The sequence below is a fragment of the Python bivittatus genome, unplaced genomic scaffold (genome assembly GCF_059951505.1).
Source record: "Python bivittatus isolate LINGU-HERP-01145 unplaced genomic scaffold, Pbiv_v1 ctg000590_np1212, whole genome shotgun sequence".
Classification (NCBI taxonomy): Eukaryota; Metazoa; Chordata; class Lepidosauria; order Squamata; family Pythonidae; genus Python; species Python bivittatus.
Window position 1 is genome coordinate 5,761,481 of NW_028277086.1, and position 15,443 is coordinate 5,776,923.

At 38.8% G+C, this 15,443-nt stretch overlaps 1 protein-coding gene across 5 annotated transcripts in view; it reads left to right on the plus strand.

Annotated features, from left to right (window-relative positions):
• TRAPPC9 (trafficking protein particle complex subunit 9) overlaps positions 1–12,177 on the plus strand; it is a 281,618-nt gene extending 269,441 nt beyond the window's left edge. For all 5 annotated transcript variants that reach the window (XM_088148925.1, XM_088148920.1, XM_088148921.1 and 2 more), the window contains 2 exons: positions 7,593–7,816; positions 11,411–12,177. In XM_088148925.1, the coding sequence (XP_088005051.1) occupies positions 7,593–7,816; positions 11,411–11,590 (404 nt within the window). In that variant the 3' untranslated portion in view covers positions 11,591–12,177. The remainder of the gene's footprint in view (positions 1–7,592; positions 7,817–11,410) is intronic.
• Positions 12,178–15,443: the final 3,266 nt, after the last annotated feature.

A 15,443-nucleotide genomic window follows, 5' to 3' on the forward strand; every position in this document is an offset into this window, starting at 1 on the left:
AAAAGCAGGAGTCCAATTAAGGAGCGTTAGACACATAGTTCTGTTCTGGATACTTTTTTGCCACCTCCCAACATCTCTCACCAAGATGACCACCTCAACTGCCTAACAGTAGGGCCAGCCTTGCAATAGCACTCATGACCGTCTTTGAAGAGTACCACCTTTGCTGTGGAATGTGACCACACTTTGAAACATCCACAGTCGCTTGCTACTAGAACTTCTAGACCTGTTGACTCTTGTACCCTCTAGTTCACGTGCTGATTATCACGTTCAGGATCCGAGGCTGCTGAACAATGATGTTTGAAACCTTCTAGTGAGAAGAAGAGATCTGTAGGCTGCTTTGGGGAATTAGCATGGCAGGGATTATAGTAGAATTCCTTTGTCTAATCTCTGCCATCTGATAATTACCGCTATCCATATGGTTTTGCCTAAATGTATTTTTTTTTTATTACCAGCAAACAGAGACTTCTTTTCCACGTTTAAATGTGAATCACAAAGTTGATGGCACTGCTGTGAAACACATAGAATACATTTACAGCAAATACACATGTAATGAGGAGGCTCAGCTGTCACAGAATTGCCGTTTGGCATTTGTGGGATGCGTCTGATGAGAGGGAGTGAGGTTTTATGAATCTGTTTTGTTTGGATTGACCTGCCTTCTCCTGGCTTTTCATTATGAAGCACCAAGGGTGCCAGATCTGGGGTTGCAGATACGCAAATTAAAGAGGACATAGGTTGGGAAGATTAAAGGGAAACAGTTGGTGCAGAAATGTGCAAGGGGCTCCAATGGCACAGGAACAATGCCCAGAGTTCTTCGATTAACAAATTTCAGAACAGATTTGGATGGTTTGAACAACAGCTCAGCAGCAGAAAACAATTTTATCAAACATCATGCTTAGTGAAGCTGAAAGAAGAAGCTGACAGGAGCCACTTCAGTTTTCACACAGAAAGGGGAGGGGAGGGGAGGGGAGGGGAGGGATTTGCCTGATTTAAGCAGCACAGGCAAGGTGAGCTTCTATCATTACTGCATTGGCTTGCAAGAGAGCAGCATTTTTCCTGTCTTAAGACTGTTCCAAGCAGTTTAAAAATAGGCAGGAACTTAATCATCCAGTATATTTTCTTATTTATTTATAATCCATGACCTAAGATTTGTTCTATCTTCTTTTGAACTCTCAGCTGAACTTTAGGCAAATGGTAGATTCTTTAGTCGTCTTTGTTGTTACAGCTGCTTAATCCGATGATGCCGTTCTCGATTTTAGTAGTTCTTCCAATGCCTTATGAAGAAGTAAGTGCAATGCAACGCTTCTTAAACACTTCTCTGCCCATATACAGTACTGCAAGTGATTCATTTCGCCTAGGAAGTATTTATCTAGGCTTGATACTTGCAGCTGCATTCTAAATTGTAGTATAGTACAAATGCTATAAAAAATGAAAATGCTATTTCCATGTCACAGGATAGGGAGAAACAAAGGTAGTCCGGGAGTGGGGTTCTCCACAAGGCATCTTGCTTAATGTAATTAAGACTAACATAGCAACAGGTTGGGCAGGGCTGCTCTGTGAAAGACAGTTTCTAAGAAGCCTACAGCAGGGCCAAAAGCAACAGTCCTTCCACAATATGCTGCCCCAGAATTAGTTTGGAAAAGCATCCTTTTTCTAAATTGTTCTTAGCAAAAGTCCAGAGGATGCCTCTGCTACCTCCTGCATAGCCGTTTAATTGCTCATGGAGGCTTTAAGTTAGAAATAGTGTATTGGCCCAAAATAATCATATGCAGCCTGAACCATGGACACTGTGGCTTCCCTTGCCACAGAGAAAATCTGTCTTGTTTGGGCCAGCGTTTGTCAACCTTAGCAGCTTTCAAATGGGTGGACTTCAACTCCCAGAATTGGGTTCATTGGGGTCTTGCTCTGCTCCCGTGCCTTTTCCAGGGAGTTTACCTGCCAAAACCCAACAAGATGAAGATTAGCAGTCACCATTTGTCTGCTGTATAAAAAGTTAAAGCCGCTCTACCCAAGTGCCAATAAGGATCGAACCCCAAACTAACAGCTAGAGTAATCTCTGCTTTTATGCACCATCTGTGTTAGTAAGCCAAATACACCACAACCGGACTTTACCCCCTTGCAAACGAAGAGGTTAAATGAGTTCTCCATAGGGCCACAAACCATTTCTGCAGGGGAGTGAAACTGAAATATTTTCTTGGTTCATGTGAGCAGCTCTCTAAGCGTAGTTTCCCGTAACCAGCTGCCTCCCAAGCTTCTGCAAACATGGCTGATCATTTGACAGAGCAAGCTGTCTTTACACTTTTATTGGTGCCAGGTTATGTGCTGAGTTCAGGAAATAATTAGTCTCTCTAAGCATACAAACCCTAAATCAATCGCAGACTAATTGGCTGTGAGAAATATGAAATCAATTTCTCTGATCTGAAGTTTCTGTCTTATGACCTTTTAAATTTTAATTGGATGTGGAATAGGAATGCTTTCCATGTACACATGGAAAGGATGTGTTGTACACCAACAGATTAAAAGGGAAAGTGGATAAAATTACCCTTGATTGGACTATCCCATTGCAGATACAACATAACGATTGGAGGCCAATGAAATATCTAGCAGTATATCGAGCCCTCTTAGAGGGAGTAACCAATCATTATCAACTTTAATTATTAGTAATGTGCTGGATGAGAGTAATCAGCTGACCCTGAATCTTTGGACAAAAAGATTGGAGAAATTAAAGCATGCTTTTTCTTAGAACTAACCCAGCCATATTTTTCACACATTCATGTTCGTAAGCTTACTATCATGGCAATATCCGTGCTTCTCGGGATGAGCTCAGTGTGTGATTGCTAATTACCCCTGCCTAATTTGCCAACAGAACTGGAAAATTTAGTTTGCCGGGTAGGTCTCAGCAGAGAAGCCCGAAATATGTTGAACACATGCACAAATGAAAAGTTCATTTGCAGAGTCCTCACAAGAGATATTTCTTTATTCAAAAAGCCGTTGCGTCAATTGCTCCTCTTTCATTTCTGAAAAATGTAAAATCGGTATTAATAGGAATGATTTTTGCTGACCTGTTGTGAGATAATTGGGATGATTTTTCACAAATGGTGCGGGCAGCTGGGAGGGCTTGTTATAGTGACAAAATATTAGGCTTAGCTAAAATGATCTGTACAGCCAAAACTAAAAATATCAGAGATGAGAGGTTGAAGTAGGAATGTCGTGCACTGAATGAAAAGGTTGACCTGGTTAATTTGAGGCTTATTATTGCTAAATTAATCCACCATAAATGGATGCTTCTGGTGTTTTTGCTATACTATCAGTTGATGAGGTTCTGAAGGTGTTAAGGGTACATATACTCTTTTGCGTCATTCAGGAAGAGCTGAAAATCAGAAAAAAAAATATGGATATATATTTTAAAATGTTATCTGCACTGGCAACACCTGTACATATTTTTAGGGTTATCCAATACTGTTTTGAATTAACTGCAGTTACTATCTAATCAAGATTATAACCAATATCTGCCATTTTTATCAATTGCATGTCTGCTTGTATGTATGTGTGTATGTGTTGTGATTCTGTTGGTCAGTTTCTTGCACTCCTCCTGTGAATTCTTCACCTGTTAAATGATAACAATTTATTAATACCTTTCAAAAAATAATACATTAAAAGGCTTAGGTGAATTCAGATGTTTTTTATTAAGAAGAATAAGTAAAAGATTTCTGTTTATGTCATTTAAAACCAATATCTCAATAAAATATAACTTCATATTAATAAGATATGGACTAAAATTGTAAAAAGGTTCCAAAGTTCCAGAACTTTACCCTTTAAGTGGAGACATTATTTATGAATATTTATTGTTATCAGGGTTTCAAGTCTTAATTAAAAGAAACTTTCTTTTCTGAGTAACAGGTATATACCTCAACTCTGAATAACCTGCTTGACTGATTGGGAAATTGTAATAGTATATCATTCTAAAATCAGCTCCCATTATGTAGTTTCTAAAAAATTACTTCTTTGTTAATAGTATAAATATGGGCCATAATCTTCAAAGGATTCTTCTTCTATTAAAGCATTTCTAAAAGGGTTTATTCAGCATACAGTGGGGCAAAAAAGTATTTAGTCAGCCACCGATTGTGCAAGTTCTCCCACTTAAAAAGATGAGAGAGGCCTGTAATTTTCATCATAGGTATACCTCAACTATGAGAGACAAAATGAGAAAACAAATCCAGAAAATCACATTGTCTGATTTTTAAAGAATTTATTTGCAAATCATGGTGGAAAATAAGTATTTGGTCACCTACAAACAAGCAAGATGTCTGGCTCTCACAGACCTGTAACTACTTCTTTAAGAGGCTCCTCTGTCCTCCACTCGTTACCTGTAGTAATGGCACCTGTTTGACCTTGTTATCAGTATAAAAGACACCTGTCCACAACCTCAAACAGTCACACTCCAAACTCCACTATGGCCATGACCAAAGAGCTGTTGAAGGGCACCAGAAACAAAATTGTAGATGTGCATCAGGCTGGGAAGACTGAATCTGCAATAGGCAAGCAGCTTGGTGTGAAGAAATCAACTGTGGGAGCAATAATTAGAAAATGGAAGACATACAAGACCACTGATAATCTCCCTTGATCTGCGGCTCCATGCAAGATCTCACCCTGTGGGGTCAAAATGATCACAAGAATGGTGAGCAAAAATCCCAGAACCACACGGGGGGACCTAGTGAATGACCTGCAGAGAGCTGGGACCAAAGTAACAAAGGCTACCATCAGTAACACACTATGCCGCCAGGGACTCAAATCCTGCAGTGCCAGGCGTGTCCCCCTGCTTAACCCAGTACATGTTTGGGCCCGTCTGAAGTTTGCTAGAGAGCATTTGGATGATCCAGAAGAGGATTGGGAGAATGTCATATGGTCAGATGAAACCAAAGTAGAATGTTTTGGTCTAAACTCAACTTGTCGTGTTTGGAGGAGAGAGAATGCTGAGTTGCATCCAAAGAACACCATACCTACTGTGAAGCATGGGGGTGGAAACCTCATGCTTTGGGACTGTTTTTCTGCAAAGGGACCAGGACGACTGATCCGTGTAAAGGAAAGAATGAATGGGGCCATGTATGGTGAGATTTTGAGTGGACACCTCCTTCCATCAGCAAGGGCATTGAAGATGAAACGTGGCTGGGTCTTTCAGCATGACAATGATCCCAAACACACCGCCCGGGCAACGAAGGAGTGGCTTCGTAAGAAGGATTTCAAGGTCCTGGAGTGGCTTAGCCAGTCTCCAGATCTCAACCCCATGGAAAACCTTTGGAGGGAGTTGAAAGTCCGTGTTGCCCAGCGACAGCCCCAAAACATCCCTGCTCTAGAGGAGATCTGCATGGAGGAATGGGCCAAAATACCAGCAACAGTGTGTGAAAACCTTGTGAAGACTTACAGAAAACGTTTGACCTCTGTCATTGCCAACAAAGGATATATAACAAAGTATTGAGATGAACTTTTGATATTGACCAAATACTTATTTTCCACCATGATTTGCAAATAAATTCTTTAAAAATCAGACAATGTGATTTTCTGGATTTTTTTTCTCATTTTGTCTCTCATAGTTGAGGTATACCTATGATGAAAATTACAGGCCTCTCTCATCTTTTTAAGTGGGAGAACTTGCACAATTGGTGGCTGACTAAATACTTTTTTGCCCCACTGTATGATATCTGTAGCCAGTATAGAGTAGCAATTAAAAAGTTAGACCACAATGAGGGGAAGTCAGGTTGATCCCTCAGACTGACTGAGATCTCTTCTCAGCCAGCCTTCTGCCTAGAGTTGTGGTTGTGAAGACAAAATGAGTGGAGATCCCAGGAGGCTTCTTTGAGGATAGGCAGAATCTAAAGCCAAGCTTAACTAAGATTAATTCGAAATCATATCTGCATGATAAAATATTTATTGCTTATTAATTATAACAAGAACTTTAACTGCATATTGGGTTGACTAACACAAGCTTTTCATCTCTTACATCTCTTCTTTATTCTGAGCAATAGGGCTTCACAATTCAGCACTATATTTAATCTCACTCGGAGTGCCTTGTTCCTCATTTTTTTTAATGTACGAGGTCTGTAAAATTCACTGGAAGTTTACGTGTGTCTGTGGCTTTCCTTAATGCAATCACTGTACTGACTTATTTCTATCTCACAATTGATCATTATTGTCTATTAAATGTTTTTAGCTGTCCTTCAGTTAGTATTTCATAACAGGCTTTCCTATCTTCCTTCAAAGGAGCTGCATTAGCAGATTCTCACTTGCCTTCTGAGCAACCCTGCTAAAGTTATAGCAACTCCAGTAAAGCTAAATCAGTTATAATACATGACAAGGCTGATGCTAAAAACTGCTAAGGAACTGCAGCCAGTTCAGAATTCAGCTGCCTGGCTGTTAGTATGATAAGGTTCTGGGAATATACTGTACATTGCCAGAATCAAAGAAATATCATTAACTTCTTCTCTGTTTGTAAGCACAGCTGAAAGGCTGTGGTGTACCTCTAAAGATCTGCACTGCTTAGCTCCAAGAACTTGAAGAAACTTCTGTTCTCAACCCATCTGCTAAAGTATTAACTTCATCGTTACATGGTGAAGCCAACAGCAATCAAAAAAGGTCATCTCATTAGAGAGGGTTCTACCTACAGAACCCATCCTTTCCATCAGAGAAGCCTGGCGTACACCTTTTGATTCTGGGCAACAATCTTTCAGTGGTCTCATACAGTTACAGGGACCATACATCCTGTATTATAAAGGACAGTCCATTATTTCAGAAAGCTGTCCTTTAGATATATTTATTTTTCAAAAACTCACTTTTGTCCTTTATTTGGGTTATTTAATTTTTACCATACAAATGGTACCACTTCATGCATAGTCTTTCACATTCCTGTGAAAAATATGGAAATTGAATTGTCTTTTTTGAATAAATTTGCATATACTGTTTGATTTTAGATATTTTTATTAGAATATGCATTTTTGTAAAGTTTTCCTTGGTTTTGCTCTTGAATTTTCATTTGTAAAGCAAAGTTATAAACATACACAATTAAAATTTTGTATCCTTATGAACCTCTTTCAGATTTGCCCCTTTTGTAGGATTTTCCTAAATATGGTCACCATACATACCTTTATACGTATACGTGGTCTGTATTTCATAGTGAGGACAGAATTTATTACAAGAAGGTGTTGAATTGCATCTTCCCATACCCTGCTTTCTCTTTGTATAATAATTTATAAGTGTTCTGGATGACATAAAGGCTCAGTTTAAAAGAATCTGCAAGTTAAAGAAACAAAATCTCCTGGTTCCAATGGGTTTCTTCTTCAGTAGAAGCGATGGAGACTGTAGCAGATTTTCTCATGGGCATGCAGTATAATTATCAGGCTAGTCATACAATAAGTTATATATGAATAAGGATGATAAATCACAATGTAAGTATAGTATTTACATATGAAAGGATTGGTACTGTGGTATTCATGTTCAATTATAACCTGCTTTATTTTGGTGTTGCAAAAGACATTAAATTTAGGATTTCACATTCTTGAAGCAAAAAACATTGACCCCATCTTTTGCTTTTTGTATTACAGATGTTTTGGTGGAGGGAAAACTCTGTGACTCAGATATAGTAGCGGATTGCACAGTTGGAGACCCTGTGAAGCTGGAAGTGAAACTGACCAATTGGAGCAAACACAGTGTAGGACCCTTCTCTCTCACTGTGATCCCATACCAAGATTATCAAAATGGTGTCCACAATTATGATCTCCAAGATGGCATAACTTTTGTGGGATCCAACACCTTTTATATTGATACAGTAAGTCACGTTTGATCATATTTAGTCTGGCTCCAAGTAGAAAGTTAAAGAGAGGAGCATCAGTGGCATTTTGTGCCATTTTATTCAACGTTTTCTGTGAAAGTACTTTGGAATTCCTCACCTATCACATGTTAAAAAAAAAAAGAAGCATAGATTTGTTTGTTTACTTGCTTCCTTTGCTTTGCTTGCTTACTTACATTAATTTTTTTTAATTTATACTCCACTTTGTATTTATTCCAACACCTAGAATGTCTTACGACAATAAAAAATATAAAGTGTAAAAGAAAAAATCAGTACAATTAAATCAGTCATTAAAATAGACTTCAGCTCCAGGTAGAGCCACTTTTTGATCGTGTGTTCCAGAGTTGGTGCCGAGGGAGAGATTCCGGCTCATATTTAACCTCTTTTTAAGAATATTATCACCTTTTCATGTCTACCTTACAGTTTTAGTTCTGTTCCCTTCTTTGGTTAACTATGGCTTTGCATTAAATGAATGTCTAATGAGATAAAAGATAAGTTAAAATTGAAAAGAGATACTCTTCCTTGCTGCAGATTGCCCAAAGTTTATCCTCATAAATTTTCCTTCCTCCCCAAACTACTGGGATGTTCTGTCAACCCTTCTTTCAGCCAAAATTGGAGGATGATGAGGAAAGGAAGAAGATCAAGGAAACAGCTGAAATATTCTAAGAATGGGTTGGTTTGGCTGCTCTTTATTGTCTGACTAAATATATCCAAATAATAGCCAATATTCATTTAAATCCTCCTTTGGCAGAATGAGTCTTGTAGTCCTTTCAAACTACTTACTGTAGAAAAAAAGATGATTGAGGCAGAACACGATTGGGGGGTACACAGTATGGGCAAGCAGATGGAGAGAAAGATGTCTCTCTCCCTTGTAACACAGGGTCGCACAATGAAACTGGTTTGGTTATATGGTAGGCAAAAATGAGAATGCTTTTGGGAAGTAACAGTGTTCACAGAACCACAGAATGCGATAGCCATTGACTTGATTGATTATTTGCCATCATCAAGTTGATGTCAATTCTTAGTGACCGCATACATAGACCTTCTCCAAGATGATCTGATTCCAACCTGGCCTTTCAGATCTTTCAACGGTGTACCCTTTGTCACTGCAATCAAGTCCACCATCTATCTGCTGGTTGTCCTGTTCTTTTTCCTTCTACCTTTTCTAGCATTATGGACTTGTCAAGAGAGCTAGATCTTCACATAATGTGTACAAAATATGATAAGTTGAGCCTGATCATTTGTGCCTCGAATGAGAACTCTGGATTGATTTGTTCTGTGATGCATTTGTCTGGGGTTTTTTTGTTTTTGTTTTGTTTGTGTGTGTGTTTTGCGGGGAGCTATCTATAGTATTCTCAAGAGTTTTCTCCAGCACCAAAGTTCAAAAGCATCAATGCTCTTTCTATCTTGCTTCGTCAAAGTCCAATTTTCTCTTCCATAGAGTGTCCCAAGGGGCCACTGGCTTAGATGACTTTAAAAGAATTAGATTTCTGTGAGGGAAGTCTGTCAAAGAAGATTAGCCAAGACTAATGAAATGTGCAGCGTGGAGGGTTTCTATAGGTAGTCCTCAGTTAACGATGGTAATTGGGACCAGGAAATCTGTTCCTAAGCAACATGGTTGTAAAGCATGACATCACATGACGACAACTTATGACGGCAGTTCCAGTTGCCATCATTAGGCAAATCCCACATGTTCATTAGGTACAACCTCACGTGATCACCATTTGCAACCTCCTGCCAGCTTTGCTTATTGGAAAACTGCAGTGAAGGTCATAAATGGTGATCAAAGCACCTGGTAACAGTGATGTCCTCAAGAGCTTGCTGCTGTTCTCAGAACACCAAAAATAGCATCACAGCACCATACCTCAAGCTGCACTCCTTTTGTATACCAGGGAGTCCTCACGACACACACACTAAAGAGGCGTGACTTGCATCCCAGTGTCATGGTACTTCTTTCATCGTTCTGTGCGTCCCCTCCAGACAGTGCTGCTACTACATTTAAATTACGCACATAAGTGCTGTCTTCTGGGATTTTTTAAAATTTCCCAGTCTAATCTATAGCCCTGGAGTTCCCTGGTGAGCTCCCATTTATTAACCAGGTCTGATCCTGCTTGTACAAAAGTTCATACACATGTATGAAAAGCCCTTATACATATAAATTTTGTTGCATCGCTTCTTTCCTTTTTTTTCTTTAGTTTTTTTTAAATTATTATTATTGCTGTTCTATTTTGTTAAATAAATAAGGCCAAAAAGAAAAAGAAAAAACTTACCAGCCTAGCCAACAACTGGTATTCCTGATTAATACTTTGGTCTCCCATCAAAGGGCTAATCAGGTATGACCCTGCTTAGCTTCCAAGCCCAGGCACATTGCCTTCTTCAAAGACCATACCTGCCTACTGTCTCTTACAACTCTGTAAGAATTGCCTCTATGCCCCAGCATTTATATTCTGCCAGGATTGGCTTTTTTTCTGTAATCTGCTCCCATGCCTTCTTTTTGTGGGCTTCTGTGTGTAGTTTCACACTAGTTTCTTCTTCACGCTTAGCTCCCTTGTTGTATCCCAAACACAGAAAGGCCTGCACCGACCAGCTGAAGTTAACTGAAGCCTGTGCTAAAAACAATCATCTTACATGATTTATATACAGTCCCTAAACGGTTTTCTATTAAGTTCGCTATAAAATAAAATTTTATAGTTAAATATATTGCATTGGTTGAAATTAATTAAAAACCAGTTGCATTGGTTTTTCAGATTCAGAGAACAAGTGCCATTTTGATAGTAGCAATGTGCATTATGAAACTTACTATATGCAATTATTTGTTCTTATATTTTGAATCCACTGAACACATTTTTTTCTGTGTTACAATGGCCTGCGGCCAACATTAAACAACTATTGTATCCACTGAGAATAAGGATCGTGCTTTACATGTGCTGATGTCTCTAACTTCCTGCTGTTAGGACAAATGTTTGCCAAATCTGGGCTTTTACGGGGCTAATCATCATCATTATCATCACCCCCATTATCATCATCTATCCGTTGAGTTCCCAAGTGAGTAGAGATATTGAATTCACAGCTCATGACTTGTGGAAAATAACAGGTATTTGTGGCCAGAGGCAAGCTTGCCCCGGGTGCTCTCCTACCCAGGAAGAGATACGTATGTACTCAAGTGCTGTATCTTTAAATATCATCTTAACTTTGGATCCAGTTTTACTGCAGTTGCCGAGGTCCTTCTACCTATTTGTTAGATTAATTGGATCTCCCCCTCAACAAGCATGAGGAACTGTACTGTTGTGATCTGTAAGATGGATGCTACAATGTACACTACCCAGGCTTTTCTTTAAAGTCATGTGGAATCTGCACCAAAGAGGTGAATTTGATCTCCACTGAGCAACAGTAATTCACCAGAGGCCCATACTTGGAGTCTCTGCTGCAAGCCATATTTGGAGAAGTCAAGACCTAAACCAGGAACATGAACTCTTTTTTTAGTGCTGGGATGGAGAAACTGAGCAGACGCATGTTATTAATACAGTTTGTATCTTTTTAATCTGCTAAAATTCTCCCATCCTTTTCTTTCAGGTTAAGCCAACAGAAAACTCCATGTGTGTTGGAGCTCTTCTTTTTCTCTGCACGGGCGACTTTTACTTGAACATCAAGTTCCACGAAGACAATTCAAACAAGGAGTTTCCCCCTTCATGGTTTTGCCTGCCCAGTGTTCACATCCGAGCAGTGCAGTCTGTGATCCAAACCAAGTTGTAGATGTCAAAGTATAGTGTAATATTGCATTGACCACCTTGCTCAGCAAGGCTGGGTCTGGGTCCCATTTACCTCCCTCTTGCTTTCTAATCCAAGATTTCTACATGCCCTAGAGAGGCACGCTCAAGTACTACCTACAGGTAGCTAACTGTAACTGGACAATTGCTTTTGTTCATTTGAGAAGAGGTAATTGTGAATACTGAAACTGAACTGAATTTTCTTCCTTCAGAATGGTTTACAGGATGATCTCCTTTTTAGAAATATGTTTCGGTTGCTGTTAAAATATAACACTGGCCTGTATCTATCGATTTTTGAAAAAATAATCTTCAAGTTAATTGAATCAATGCTTGTCTACTTGGATGATGTCTATAAAGTTATCTTAATATAAGTCATGACCTGCACTTCTAAATTCTTTTTCTGTGTTCACTTGAATTTTCTGTGTTCTTTTGAACTTTTAAAAATATTCTAAAATCTTTGAACGGTATAGGAGACTCAAAGGTTTTCTTCTTTTGCTGGCAGAGTCAGTTTCAGTTCTCAGGATTGGATTTAAATACAGTTGTTGACAATCTCTACCTTTTTTTTTTTCTTTTTGTAAACCAGTCCAGTTTGAAGACTGTTGTGCCAAAACATAATTTGATCGTTCCACCAAGGTGTCAAATTCCTGTTTTTGCTTTGCCACTTCTGATCATCCTGAGTTTGCAGCCTTTGAAAATATACTCAAGGGACAATTCTGCTACTTTTCTCTTCAGCTGAATTTCAGAAGCATTTGGCACAGATAAGCCTTTGTGTAGTTGAATGAACTGGTGCTCAAACTCAGTATAATTTAAAAAGAAAAAACTAGCATATGACCAGAAATGCAGGATCTATGGTCTTGACCATGTGCTGCTTCCTAGGGAGAAGACTGGATAGAGCTTCAAGTACATGCATTCTTTCTCCTTTTCTCTCCTTCTTCAGTGGAGACCAAAGGGATGAACTGAACTAGTTTGCTTTTGATTTAGGCAGTGGGATTTGCCTGACAGGTGTGCGCAGATGGAAGTAGAAGGAATGGCCTGCCAAGGAAAAGAATTTCAAATAATTATAGCCCATCCCTTTAGTTCCCTTTAGCTGTATTATTACACTTGCTATGAACTGCCATTTGCAAAAGCAGGCATGGGACCATGGTTTGCCCCATGGTTTCTTAGGGGAGTGATTAGTTCACTTTGCAGAGAGTTCAGTCCAGCCAACTGCTGCTTCTAACCCAAAGAGCCTAACCTTGAAACTCTCTTTCTAATTTAGTGTGGTGTATATTTCAGTGGTCTGGTCTTCTAACTACTTTTGAAGAACACAAAGTGTTCTTCATTTTTTATGAAGAACGTTGTTTATATAAAATCCAGCCCACAAAAAGGATTCATTCTGATCTTTCATCCTTCCGTGTTTCTTTGGCTGAAGACATAGTTTAATTTTGTTTCTTTTTTGCAAATAATCAAAAACATATTTCAACAGGATGGGGTAATGGGATTGTAAGCTGAATTTGCACTGGCTTCAATGGGTGTTGATCTAGGCCTGAACTAATTTTTTTCAAAAAAGAAGTACCGAAGTCAATCAGTGGCAGTAGAGCAAGGAGATCAATATTCAGGGCAACCAGGCAGTTGCGTGAGTGATGCTCGCCTAAGGGATATCTTTCTCCCACACATTTCCAGCCTTCTTTGCTTAGTGTGCATTATCATCCAATATTAAATAGCAGTCTCGGGAGCTCATGGAGCAGAAATCTTGATTCTGCATTTTTGTTTACAAAGAGGATTTTAGACTATACATCTTCCCTCCCCTTGTAGCAAGAGATAGTTATCCTATTTCACTTGGCTGACGTATAGGTCTCTCCTGCTGAGAATAAAGGTTCATAAAGGCCAAATCCATGGAAAATGCCACACTTAAAATGTCCCTAGAAATGAAGCATTTGCTTCAGTCCATAATCTCTATATTTTGATTGGATTTTACGTAGTGTTTTTTTAATAAGAAAAATCAATCTGCATTCCATTTTGACATGGATCAAGTCTGCATTTTACTTTATTTCTTTTCTCACCCAGCAATACACTGTATTGTAGAGATTATCTGATAATGGAGACATTGGCAGCCTCGATGTTAAGCTCACTTTTATAAAATCACTGGATTTCTTCTACTCAAGTTTTAAAAGAGCTGTGCTTACTCTTCAGTGGAGCATTACCTAAAGAGTCAAAATCCATGTAGCGATTTCTTCAACGAGTTATTGGCTGTTGTTACCTGTACTGCTTGCTTTGGATGAGCAGGTAACGTTTTCACTTGTGCTAATTGATCAAGAAATCCTGGTCACTCATCCTAGCAACCAATACCATTCCCAAATAAGCAAATGTTTCTGTATTGTCTTTGCTTTTTCATTTCTGAGCTCTTGCAAGTACAACTGAGAAAGCCTCATGTCTAGATGTTCCACCTTGCAGTCAACTCACACACTGCTTTTCAGTAAGATCTGCTTAATAATAAATATTGCTCCATGCAAAGTGACCTTCCAAATTGGTTCCATTATAGAAATGTAGCATCTGTCCCTCCTCTTGCTCACTTGAATGATTATCTGGTTTGGCATTTTCCCATTTGTGTTTGCTTGCACAAATCCTAAGAAGAGACAAAATGTTGGTTCTAATAGTTTGAGAATCCTGAAAATGATGAGTTTCTAGTTAGAGGTAAATTTCCTAATGTAGTAATAATTATTTCACAGATGTGCATTTGTGTGTCTTGACACATTCACATGGAAGTATATTCCAAAGGGAGTTGTAGCCCCACCTCTGTTTTATTTCCTTATCTTTGATATATTAAAATCTTTAATATATTAGAATTCCATTGGCATTTCCTGCAGAGAATGCACTTAAAAGATAGCATCTCTGTGCATGTATGTGTAAGTTATTGTCTTCAACTTCTCCTCTTCAAGAAATGCAGTTGATGTTGTTATCTCCTAATGTGGTATGTAATGGGTCAGCTCTTGCTTGTAAACCTGATGTGACACCATTAAATGAGTTAAGCCCTTCCTTGTTTTAAAATCTGTTACAAACTCAGGACTGAATTCAGCCTGTTCTGTGTATGCTAGACAAATTGAAATCATAAATTATTTGAACTTGTCAAATAAATAGCTTTTGGGGTTTTTATCCAATTGCTTGACTGACTTTATTTTTGTTGTGATTTTTATCATTTCTAATTACATGTTCCCTTAGCAGCAGATATGATCTGGAACAGTAAGGAAGAGTTTCTTACTGTTTCTTCAGATTCTCCTTCAATCCTGTAATATCAACCTTTTTTAAATACAAGGTTTCTTGAAATAAAATGTTATTCAAGGAACCTCCCCTAGAGAATGTATTTATGGCTATGCTCTAGCATCTTGAATTTAAAATTGTGTAGGAGGAGCAATCAAGCGTGAATCCATTGGGAGGCTCAGACTGATTTTTCTTATGGCTTCTGAAATTAAGGAATAGGTATAATTTATCAGCTGTCACAAAGTATTAACATTTGCCAATCACGCAGTCTCTGAGACTAGTTTTGTCTCTTGGCTCTCAGTAGTCATTTCTGTTTGTTGCAGAAATTCCCAAGCCATTTGAAAAGTTGGTCAAGATATGGTGGCCGAGATGCACAGTCCCAGGATGGAATGATCTGTGCTAGTGATCAGTTATCTCCTGGGCACCATTTAAGGCACTGATAGTGGCCTTTGAAGCCCTAAATGGCTTTAGGGCTTGATTTTTCTGGAATGTGCTCCTCTGCTAGGAACCTCCCTAACTCTTTTGAAATGGCCCTCCCCATCAGAAACTCAGCTATTGGATATGTGGGAGTGGGCCTTCTCCTTCATGGTCCTCCAGGCTAT